At 30.6% G+C, this 12,266-nt stretch overlaps 1 protein-coding gene across 1 annotated transcript; it reads left to right on the top strand.

Annotated features, from left to right (window-relative positions):
- The first annotated feature begins 3,671 nt into the window (after positions 1-3,671).
- On the top strand, positions 3,672-5,284 carry LOC133690559 (transcription factor MYB93-like). Its single transcript, XM_062110784.1, has 3 exons — positions 3,672-3,841; positions 3,922-4,051; positions 4,171-5,284. The coding sequence occupies exons 1-3, from the start codon at positions 3,709-3,711 to the stop codon at positions 4,907-4,909; spliced, it is 1,002 nt and encodes a 333-aa protein (XP_061966768.1). The 5' UTR covers positions 3,672-3,708; the 3' UTR covers positions 4,910-5,284.
- The last annotated feature ends 6,982 nt before the right edge of the window (positions 5,285-12,266 follow it).

The following is a 12,266-nucleotide window of genomic DNA, read 5'->3' on the forward strand; positions in this document are numbered from 1 at the left end:
CAGCGCTTATCACTGATTTGTTTTGCATTTGAAACAAGGAAATAGACAAGGCGGCAAAGAGCAAATGCAGGTTCAAAACTGCTAATTAGCAGTAATTCTTTTAACCTTAACGTTTGCCTTACTCGCATACTTTGTGTTCAATTTCATGTGACTTGAATTACAAAAGAACATGATTCATTAATTTATGCTCTGGTTTTATCCTTTTCTTTTTCTATTTTTAATTAACGTTTCAGGGTCATCCCAACAAATAGCATGCGGTCTTTGATCCAAGTTGGATTGAAAGGGTATACCAATCTGGATGAACTCGAAAAATGATGATAGAATTTTGTGGAATTGGATGAGAACGAGGAGGAAGATGAGATGCTAAGTCAGTGTTTGAAATTGAAGTAATAGCTGTTTTTTAATTTTTTTTTTACTAGGAAACACATTAAAATAATATTTTTTATTTTTTAAAATTTATTTTTAATATTAATAAATCAAAATATAATCTAAAATCATAAAAAAATAATTTAAAGTAAAAAAATAAAAAAATAAAAATACTTTTTAAATGCAAATACAAAAAACACTCTAGCATTCCAAAAAATTGAAAAGAGCTTGTGGGAAGAAGAAATGTGAATCAAGAGAAAGAAAGAAAAAAGACTTGTGACAAATTATGGTAATCCATCATTTTTGTCATTATTTTTCTGTTACAGACCATACGTGGCACTATTTGGTAATTTAATTAAAACGATATGCATCACTTTACATTATGCGTTTAAATTCTTTACATCTGTCTCTAACTATCATCTTAATTTCCCCAAATCGATTTTCTTCTCCTTCTCTATCTGTGGCTCGAATTCTCTTCCCAAATTAAACTTGTGACAGTCTAATCCAAATTATCGAATTTCCTTGTGGTCGATCAGCTCCCTCCTTTCAATCTCTCTTCTTTTGAATTCTCGGACTGATATTTTCTTTGACTTTATGTATTTTCTTTTTAATATGGAAATAAAATGAAATTCGATGCATGCCTGAGACACTTTCTTTTTTACCTTGTATTTTCTTGTGTTTTCTCCGTTCCTAATGCTTTTGGGAATTTTAAAAACTATTTTTTTATTTAAAATTATTTTTTTATATGATGATATAAAAAATAAATTTAAAAAATATTTTTTAAAAAATAATTAAAAAAATAACTACCAGAAAATAAATAAGTTTTTGGACTTGGGCTCGGTTGGATTAAAAATGAGAGATATATCCTTGCACCCACTTTCCACTTGTAAAGCAGCACAGCCTGCCAAACCCACTCTTGGTTAGGTGACCATAAGCGAGGCCCAATGCCATCCCAATTGTTGTAGATTGCTATGCAATTAACCAGCACTAGCTGTTCTAAATTTCTAATTGTTTTTTGCTTATATGAGCTGTTTTTAATTTAAGTCACCTTTGCATGGCAAATATTAATATATATGGAGTCAATATTGTGGCCTGGTAAGCTGGTATACATCTTTTGGGCCCAGGTAAGTGGTCAAAAATTCATAGTGAATTTTCTGGGGAATGGCTGAACTTTGTTTCTTTTTTCAAATAAAGTAGGGGGAAAATTTGTCGAAGCAGCAGCGCAGTAGTCACATTATCTATCCCTATAATTGATAGTCAACTATGCAGGTTTCCTGCAAATGTAGGTGTAATTTTTGCTTAAGCAATCATGATTGCTAGCGCTATTCTTAGTTTATATGCGTATGGCTTTCAATAATTGGAATGTAATTATGAGCGGTTTGTTTGCTAACATTAGTGTCAAGTTTCTTAAATTTGATAAACATATGGGGGTGTTTTATAAGTTTGTTACGAGCAATTTGCTCGTTCTTTATGGAAATATTATAAGGTACTGAAGGTTTGGTCAATTATATAGCCACTAACATAAGAATCTAATGTTCCGTAGCTTAATGATTCCAATGAATAGAAGAAATTTGAGTTTTAATAAATCTAAGATGCTCCCGTACAAAAGGATTTATATTGATTTGAATGTTTGAGAAACAACAACAGTGTCCATGTTCAGGATTGAAGGCAGATATTGGTTTCGTGGCAGTAGAAAAATATTATTTCGAAATTGAGATCTCATTGAGCTATCAACCAGATCATGTTTTACTTTGCTTTCTTAAAGCCCTTATGCAGTACCCTGCGTATCTGAACGCACATACAATGATACAAAGTCTACGTGCCTGAGAGAACCATGGATGTTTTTATTCTGGGGATAGTATAATCTGATCTTTGCTTGCATCGATGATGTTCTAGCAGAAAACTTGAATGGTGGTGATCTGACAGCAGATGCAGGCCCTCATTTGTATTAAAATAATGCTCTTGATAGAACTTGAAATCAGATTAAGAAATTTGTGGGTGTGTGTACGTATGTATTGGAGGGTGAGGTGGGATCAAAACACAGGAGATTGGTTGTTGCTGGGTCTGAGATGTTTATTTTTGCCTTCCAAGAGAGTTTGTGTTCTTTATATTTCAGACAGATAAAAGAATCAGGGGTTGTGTTTTTCCCCTCATGGCATGCAAGCACCTCGTGTTTTTTATGTGTTCTGTCATCTTCATTGCCATTCTTTGCTTGCTAGAAGTAGATAAGTAATCAAGTTAATCAACCTTGAATTTACTAGTAATCTTTTTCCTCAATTCCCTCCCTGGCTTCTCACTCTATCCGACACACACCAACCCTGAGTTGTTTGTGTGATGTCATTGTTAGCAAGTTGAACCAACATAAGAAGCGTAAGTGTATGGTAAACAATTGAAGAGTACGAATCAAATGTTTGCGGCATTTAAAAAAAAACAGTTTGAGCTGAAGTGCTGAATTCACCTTGCCTTACATACATGCTGCACTTTGCATGAATTTCATGATCTTGTTGATATTTGGTTGTACCAGTTGAGAAATAGCCAGTACCAAGAACTGTTACATGATTATAAAACATTTAAAATACTTGAAGAGGATTCTAGTCTTGCTATTTGCATTTCTTAAATGGAAATTGAGGAAATTTGATCACCAAATCTTTGAAGAATATTTTTGTGCAGGAATTCTGCATATCAGGGGTTTCGTATGCCATTGAACGGATGATCTATCAAAAGAAAGTGTTTTGACTACTTGCATGAAAGACATTTTGTAGGCATGCGACATTTTGATCTGCTTCTACTGCTGCAATCTAATAACAGATTCCTCCATGGATCACATGAAGCTTGTGCTGCACAACATTTTGTATTTACTCAGCAATGATTCTGATGTGGATGGTTTTCCCATTATCACTGAGGGTTTGAATTTCAAAAGCGGTTATATATATATAGGGAAGAATTTTGATGCACGAAAATTGACCGGAAAAGTTTCTCTTTTTTTTTTCTTTTTTTTCCGATAACGCAGAGATCTTTATTAGTAGTAAAATTGAGGGTCCGAATTTAGTAGTAAGTAAGCCAGGATTCTACACGATAACGCTCTGATTGTTAAAAAAAAAAGGCAAATTAGGATTTACCATCGATGTATAATGCTGGTGTCCCATTGGTTCAACGGGGGCATTCAATTATGTGTCCAGATGTGGTATGTGTCTCACTCTCAGTCAACCTAAGAAAAAGTTTTTATTTGAATTGTTAATGACAAGAAGCAAGAGCAAAGATTGTGTATATATAGCAAGCCTTGGTTTTGGTGAGAGTAGAGAGAAGCAACCAAAGTAGAGAAAAGAGAAGTTCAATAAGAAGATGGGGAGGTCTCCCTGTTGCAATGAGAATGGCCTCAAAAAAGGACCATGGACTCCTGAAGAAGACGAAAAGCTTGTTGGTCACATCAAAAAACATGGTCAGGGAAGCTGGAGAGCTCTCCCAAAGCTTGCAGGTCCGAATTATAATACCTCTCTGTCACATACAAAAAAAATAAAGACAGAAATAGGTGTTCAGTTGTTTTTCTCTTTGCAGGTCTTAATAGATGTGGCAAGAGCTGTAGGTTAAGGTGGACAAATTACTTGAGACCTGATATAAAGAGAGGCAAATTTTCTCAAGATGAAGAGCAAACGATTCTACATCTTCATTCAATTCATGGAAACAAGTAATTCTACGCATTACCTTCTGCTGCTTTGAATTAACAGCTATATTTTTTAAACTCTTTTAACTACTTGGATTAATTATCAGAAACACTAGCATGACTAATTTGTTGTTGCATACCAGATGGTCAGCTATTGCTACCCATCTACCAGGCCGGACGGACAATGAAATTAAGAATTTCTGGAACACCCATTTGAAGAAGAAGCTGATTCAAATGGGTTTTGATCCAATGACCCACCAGCCAATAACTGACTTCTTTGCTAGCTTGCCTCAGCTCATGGCCCTCGCTAACCTGAGAGAACCAATGGAGCATCATCCATTAGATGAACATGCCATAGGATTGCAAGCAGAAGCTCTACAGTTAGCTAAGCTTCAGTATTTACAGTGTCTTCTCCAGTCAGCAGCTTCATTAATCCCCTCCGCCAACTCTTATGACCAAAACGGCATTACAGACCTGGAAGTTCTCAATCTGTTGAATTCAATTCCACCCATAAAAGAAAACACAGTACTAAATTCATCAGAATTTGAGAATCAAGGCTCATATCACTTTGGAAATGCTACCTCTCAACTACTCCACCATCCAAGTTTATTGTCTGCCCCACAAGTCCCTTTCAGTTATCAACCATCTTTGAATACTGAGATGGGTCAAGCTCCATTTTTAACTACAATTCTCAGCCAGGGAGATAGAAACCCATCTGATTCTTCATGGGTGCTTCCTTCTCCTACGCTTGCTCCTCAAGCTGCTACCGAGACTTCCAGAAGCAATCCAGGTGATGCTAGCAGCATTTCTTCTAGCTATGGTGGAGTAACTTCTTGGCCCGAGCTTCTTTTTGAAGGTCCTATTATGCATGATATTTCCTAGTTAATTATACTGTCTGATGAGAGGTTTGGATTTGTATCACCATGTTTTTTCTGATATTCTAGCCATCCCATCTTTTACATGTACCATGTATAAGCACCAGTAGCACAACACGCATGCATTTGCATGTACTCATGCGTACAATTGTGCATGTACAAAAAGACTTGTGTAAAAGCGTATTATGTAGATGTTCTTTTATAAAACAAAAAAGAAAATAAACAAAAATAAAAAACGATGTCAATCCGAGTTATTTAACTAGAAGCAGCAATTTTAAAAAAAAATTAAAGTTTAATTTTTAACTAATCAAATGGTGAGGAATGAAATTAAAAAGAAAATATATAAAATAATAAAAAACAAAAAGCAATTGTAAGTAAAAAAAACTTTCAACCCGCATTGATGAATTTGCGAAACCCATGAGTTAAATTATGAAATCAAGATAAGCTAACAAAAAAGAAAACAAAGAAAATATGAAATCTAATTTTTTAAAACTAAAGTTGAATTATGATGAAAAAAAAGTCTATAAAAAAATTTATATCAACCATTGTTAGCTTATAAAACTCATGTTCTGGATCATTTGATTGGAAGCACCAAATATGAAAAAATCACGAATGTTAATTTTTAAAATTTTAAATATTAAAAGATGAAATAAAAGAAACAATCACCAAAAATATAAAAAAAACAATAATTAAAATCTAAAAAAAGATGCGAGTCACTCGGGTTAACCTATCAAATCTATAAATCGATCATGAGATCAAGATAACCGTATAAAAAAAACAAATAAACCCATAAAGTCTATTTAAAAAAATATTAATATCGAGTAATGAGCTCGGAAAAAAATAAGTTAAAAAAACTATATGAACTTGTGTTAGATTATAAAACTATGTTTGAGGAAATTTGATTGAAAGCATATGTATAAGAGAAGAAAAACATGAATTTTTAGAGATCAATACTTAAATATTCTTAATTAAAAGGATTGAACTGAAATTTTAAATGTCAATCATAAATTTCTAGGGAGGATAAAGAAAAGAAAAAAGAAATGGCTAGAGATAGTTGTTTTCAGTGTGTTTCCATTTGCCAGCAGTTTAAAAAAGAAATGAAAAGAAAGGAGCTTTTTTTTTTTATCTATTTTCCCCGCCTTGATTTATGACTGAGATTGACGTTTATTTACTTCGTAATATTTTTGTATTTTAATTATTTCTATATATGCAGTATCTTCCAATAGTGAATATTAAAATAATTAGGTTGGTTAGATTGGTAAATATGAAGTATTGGATATTTGTGTTTCCTCAGGAGCAGAGATTAGAAATTATACAGGCCAACAACAAGCAGAGCCAATTCATAATCAGGAACTTGAGCTCTATATGTCCAACTTCACTCTTTATATACAAAATTTCATGTTTTAATACTGTGATAGTAATTAATTTTTAAAATATTTTTATTTAGAAATGTATTAAAATAATTTTTTATTTTTTAAAATTTATTTTAATATTAAAATGATTTAAAAATAAATTAAAATATAATTTTTACCGTAAAAACAAGCATACCCTTGTTACTTATCAAGATAATAAAAAGGACAAAAACATCATTCTTAATTTTACTCAGGGGCGAAGAAGTAATTAAGAAATGCTAGGAGTTGAATAAAGCGTTTCAAATGAGAAAACTAAGTGTGTGTTTGTATTTGAGATGGAGGTTGAGGTTGGATGTAGGACTCACTAAAAAAATCATAAAATACAAAAAAAATTAGATTTTATGGTTGAGTTTGAAATCATATATAGAGGTTTTGCAAGAATTGCATTTGCTTTTGCTTTTGGCTGGAAATGGAGAAGATAAATTCTCACAACGAAGAGAAGCGTCGAGCGAATGGTGTCGGTTTATTTTGCCGTCAGTGTCTTCGACAACTTGAGAGTTCTCCGTTGGTGAAACCTAGCTTAAGATTTCACCTAGCTAGTGGCAGTGCACGAGGAGCAGTTTATATGTGCCTCCTTTTCAAAGTAGCGTAAATTCTCGATTAGATTCACCATAATCATCACTAACAACTCCGAACACGTTGCCTCGGTTTCTTAACTATTTTCCGCTCCTCCCTTGGCAATCATGTTATGCTGATTATGGGCAAACCTTTAGCAATTTGTTGGTCTAAATTTCCTTTTTACAGCCAGTAATCATAATTAATCACTAAAATTACAGTTTTATCTTTTAATCACCCTACGATGTTAGTTATAATCCATTCATTTCATTCCCAGCTGCGTACCTTTTACCCAAGGATTTCGTCCCATAAAGACAGGGACTGTATATGGAACCGGTTGAAGTTGTAATTTTTAAGAATTTAAAAAAATAATTAATTTTTTTATATTTTCAGATATTTTATTTTAATGTGATGATATCAAAAATATTTATTTTAAAAATAATAATATAAAAAAATAAGATTTTAATATAATTCTAAACTTAAAATCCTTTAAACACCACTCGCAACTAAAATTCCAAACATTCTTCTATTCAAGTAGACGAGGTGGTCTCGTGAGCCTATAACTGGGCAGCGCGCAGGGAGGTCTTCCCAAAAAAATACCTGGGGAAGATTGTCAAGGACATTGAAAATCTTCCTCGTAAGAGGGGAAAAGGAATGAAAGCCAAGATTCATATCAATTAAAAGTCAGTGCAAATAAGAACATCCAATAGAGATCAAACGAAAATACCAACGAAGAAATGGGTGAGGTGGATTTGAATTTGCAAAGGTCCCTGGAAATACAGGGATTAAAGTAATAATAAAATCTCAATTTCCTTGTTGAGCAGTTAGGACTTGATTTCTTTTCCATCAAGAATTGACTCCAATTATCATAAATTAATTATTTTATTACATGTCTTTATAATGAAGCCACTTACTTACCACAATTACAAATGGCAATGATCCAGTCGACTTTATAACTTGTACTTGAGCTTAATTTACGATTGTGGTAAGCCACTTGCTTACCACAATTAAAATACGCTATTCGAGTTGTAAAATAAAGATAATTTTATAAAAAATTAATTAAAATAAATCATAAAATATAAGTCTTAATTAATTCTATGTTGAATGATATAATTAAAAATAAATTCAATTAAAAAAACTATATTTAACTAGTTTAGTTAGCTAAACCCACAAATTAAGTCATGAAACCGAGATAACCTTATAAAAAATAAATTAAAATAAATTATGAAATATAATTTTCAATCAACTCAATATTAAATAGTAAAATTGTACTAAAAAATACAAAAAAAAACTTGAGTTCACTGAGTTAACTCGTCAAATCTATAATACGAGTTATAAGATCAAGCTAATCACATATAAAACAAATCACAAAATTAAAAAAATATATATAGATTTAAAAAAAAAGTCAAAGAAAAAAAATTATTAAAATAAATAATATTTTATGAAGCAATGCAAGATTATTCACCATGTCTTTTATTTTATACTATAATAAATGTAGGGAAAATAAAACAGATAATGGTTTAGGTTTCTTCTCCTCCTCCCTTGTATCGTATTTAAAGGATTATAGTAAATTTTCATTACCTAACTCTACCCCATTTGTTGGATACTCCTCGAAGTTTCTTATGTCATGGCCAATTTCGAGTATAATCTATGGATGCTATAGACGACATTGTGATGGATGATTAATTAGGAACGCATCACATGATCTCTGAGTGTGTGTGTGTGTGTCTATATATATATATATATATATATATATATATATATATATATATATATATATATATATAGTTGGTGGCAACGACATGAAAATGATGACCATAGATGAAAATATCAACAAAAAAAGATGTTTTTATGGATATTTATTACGAGTAAAATAAATATTCCCCAAAATCGTTGGAATTATTTAAAATATGAATATTTATTATCATAAAATTAAATAAAAAAAGGTTTTGTAAATCAACCGCGGTAATGCGCGTATACAGAACTAGTTTCTTTCTAAACAAAGGGCTAATTGAGCCAGAAAGCAAGTTGCATCTTGGATTATTGAGACATTGGGTCTTTTGTTGGGCCAACTGCCTAAAACAGTGTCACTACGTCATGACCAAGTTTAAAATGAATGGCCTAGCCCAGCGAAACGACAGGGTGTCGTTTGTTAGTCTCTCTTTGTTAGTTGTTGGTGGCTCTTCGCTGTCAGGACGAGATCCAGTTACCTTTCATCTCCTTTTCTGGAGTTAAAACAGATCCAACCGGCCACCTGCCTTTTAGGAGCGTTAAAAAAATACCAGTTTATCTTATCTGTAATATTTATATTATTTCATCTAACATTTTTTTGTTAAAATTAATTGAATAATATAAATATTATTGGTGATAATCAATTAATAAACTTAAAAAATAAATATTACACGTAAGATATGACAGGTTGAGATTTTAAAAATCTAGTAAACTTTACTCAACCTTTATATTTTATACTTATCTTATTTTTATATTTGATAATTTATGAATTGATTATTTAATTTTTTTTATTTAAAAATGCTTTGGTGCCAAAGTTTTTATTAGTGGGCATTTTATTAAATTTTTTCTATATTGTAGATTTATCTCTAAATATAGACCCATAAAATTAGTAATATAAACTTAACTCGTGGATATATATAATAGCAACAAAAACTTAACCCAATCTAATATACCCAAACCCTTTAAAATTCAATTTTTTTTAAATGGATTGAATTTATAAGTTATGTAAAACAGAAATTTAATTGAATACAATACTAAAACTTGAACAAATTATATCCATAAACATCAATAATGTCTTTACAAAGTATTGAGTTCCAAATCACAAATCGTTGTTCTTTACTATGCCTTTTTCCAAATTACAAAGTAATAATTAAATTTAAACAGGACATGATTTTTACTATGCTTCATTGTTCTTTCCACGCATATCATTGTAGATAACATTGTTACTTTACAGTGCCATTTTCAAATATCAAACTTTATATCTTTGTTATTTCATCCTCACAATTAATGGTGGAATTATTTTATATGTTAAATATTTTTCTGGATGTTATCGCATGTACAGTCTCTAAAAGTATTTTGATATTAAATTGAAGATTAATTTTATGAAATAAAATTTTAATTTATAGTTGAGAAAAATAAAAGAACAATGACAAAAAAAAATAGCCTTTTTCATTCCGAAGTTAAAAAGGTAAAATAACATTTGACTTTTTTTAAGAGGTTTTTGGGCCATCACCTTTTATTTTTTTTCTTTTAGTTATTATTTTAATAATCTTCTCCAAATAAAATTATTAAGATGCTATTTACAAAATTATCTAGTTTTGCCATAATTTTATATGACAATATTAGCAATTATTTTATGAATAAACTATATATGAATTAATTTTTTAAAACATTCTCAGTGAAATAAAATAGGTTTTAAACATGGTACATCGCACCAAAAAAAAACTATTTCTTGTTAGTTTTTAACAATCAAGTGTAGCAGTAATTTATCTCTCGCATTGTGCATTTAATTTGTCAAAGAATCTGGCAAATAATTCTTTGAGGGCAGAACAAAACTGTTCCAATTTTTGTCCAATCAAAATTATACATAAAGTTAAAACTGTGGTGTTTTTACTATTTATAAAATATTGTTTACCCTCTCATATTTTATTATAAATTATAACAGTGTAATTTTTATAAACTCTCAATTTAATCATTGAAATATTTTTGTATGCACAATTAAGTCATTTTAAGACTAGATTAGAGCTCCCCTTCTTCTTTTTTTGCAAGGTTCGGAGTGTTGGATCGAAAGAAAAGGGATTAAAGTTAAAAAAAAAGGGGCAACATGAATGCGGATTGAGAACTTCATCAAGAATTTATTTGAATTCCCTATATTTTTTAACTATTAGGTGACTGGTCTCTTGAATTACAAAATTTAATTTTGATACCAAAGTTTATTTTACTCATTTTCAATCATTTTATGGTTGGAGGAGAGAGAAGAGGTCGTCAGATTCCGGTTTGGAAAGAGAAAGTGTTTGTTGGTGAGGAATCTATCCACCAAAATTATCGTTTTTTTGGTCAAATAGTTTCATATGATAAAGAAAGTTAAGATTACGTGTTTTTTTTAATCTTGAAAACACCTGAAATATCATATCTGAGCTTGGAAAGTTTTTTATTTTGGGTGGATTTCAGGTTTTAAGGCATTTTTTTTAAATGTTTTTTGAGGCTATTGATTTTGATTGGTTTAACAAGATCTATAAGGTGTTTCCTATATGTTTTGGGTTAAAAATAGTTTGAAAATGAGTTTTTGAATAAAAAATAAAGGACCTTGTTTTTCGATCATTATAGTGGTTTGCTTCTATGGATAAACAAACACCACATTTTTTTTCTGACATCCGCCCCATTAAACTTACAAAAATAGTGGCTCACGCGAGGGTTGTTGCATGATTGGGCCAGGTGCTCCATGTGACCCAACAACGCCTCAACTTTTTTAAAAAAAAATTGTTTTTTTTAAATAATGCATTAGTTGATATATTTGTTTTCAAATAAATATTGGGTTTATGTTTTAATTAGTTTGTGATTATTTTTTTTAATGATATTGGGTGTATTTAGTTTTTAAAGAGGTAAGTATGATTCGTATGTGATTTTCTCTTAATTTTATATAGATTAATTTTTTCTAATATTGTTTTTTATAAGATTTTTTATATGTGCAGCCTTGTATTTTTTTTGTTTTTATTCAATAAATTTTATGTGTAGGTTGGTTTCTATTATAAATTTTATGTGTTTTTCTATTACAAATTTATTTTGATAGAGAAATTTATTAAACACAACAAGATAAATTACTCGTGTTACAATATTAAATATTTTGATTTTTATTTGTTGCTTAATATTTTACAGCATCTCATGTAGCTAAATAAAAAAAATAGTTTTGGAAAACAAAAATTATAATCGTACTAGAGTCCATAACTCGGTTTATAGGTTTGATGTGCTAGTTTAGGTTGCTAGATTCATATGTTTAACGAGTTCATTCACTGATCGGATATTTGTAAGAATGAGTATAAGATATTAATGTGTTGAGATATGATTTTTTTTAAAAAAATAATAGTAACCAAATAAATAAAATAAGGATCAAGGAAGAGTGAAGTAGTCTTCAAATTTTATACACTTAGTCACCAAGCTTGGTCATTCTTTCTCCCCAAGTGCTTGACCATATGATGGATAAATATTTTTTTGGCATCATAAAAAATTTAGAAAGTTCAAAAGCAAGGTGATAATTCATTGAGAGGTAGATGGAGCTTCCATCTATGCCCAATATTTATAGGTTTGACAGAATATCAGATCTAAATGATATGGATCTTGCTTATTTCTAGACCCAACGCCTTGGACGTAACTGCGAGCAGAGCCCAA

The sequence above is a fragment of the Populus nigra genome, chromosome 4 (assembly GCF_951802175.1).
Source record: "Populus nigra chromosome 4, ddPopNigr1.1, whole genome shotgun sequence".
In the NCBI taxonomy this organism is placed as follows: domain Eukaryota; kingdom Viridiplantae; phylum Streptophyta; class Magnoliopsida; order Malpighiales; family Salicaceae; genus Populus; species Populus nigra.

What these genes read in the sequence shown, in the direction of transcription:
- LOC133690559 (XM_062110784.1), top strand. Translation starts at nt 3,709, where the DNA reads ATGGGGAGGTCTCCCTGTTGCAATGAGAATGGCCTCAAAAAAGGACCA. An exon ending in AGCTCTCCCAAAGCTTGCAG is followed by an intron (nt 3,842 to 3,921) that starts GTCCGAATTATA and finishes TTCTCTTTGCAG; the next exon opens with GTCTTAATAGATGTGGCAAG. An exon ending in CATTCAATTCATGGAAACAA is followed by an intron (nt 4,052 to 4,170) that starts GTAATTCTACGC and finishes GTTGCATACCAG; the next exon opens with ATGGTCAGCTATTGCTACCC.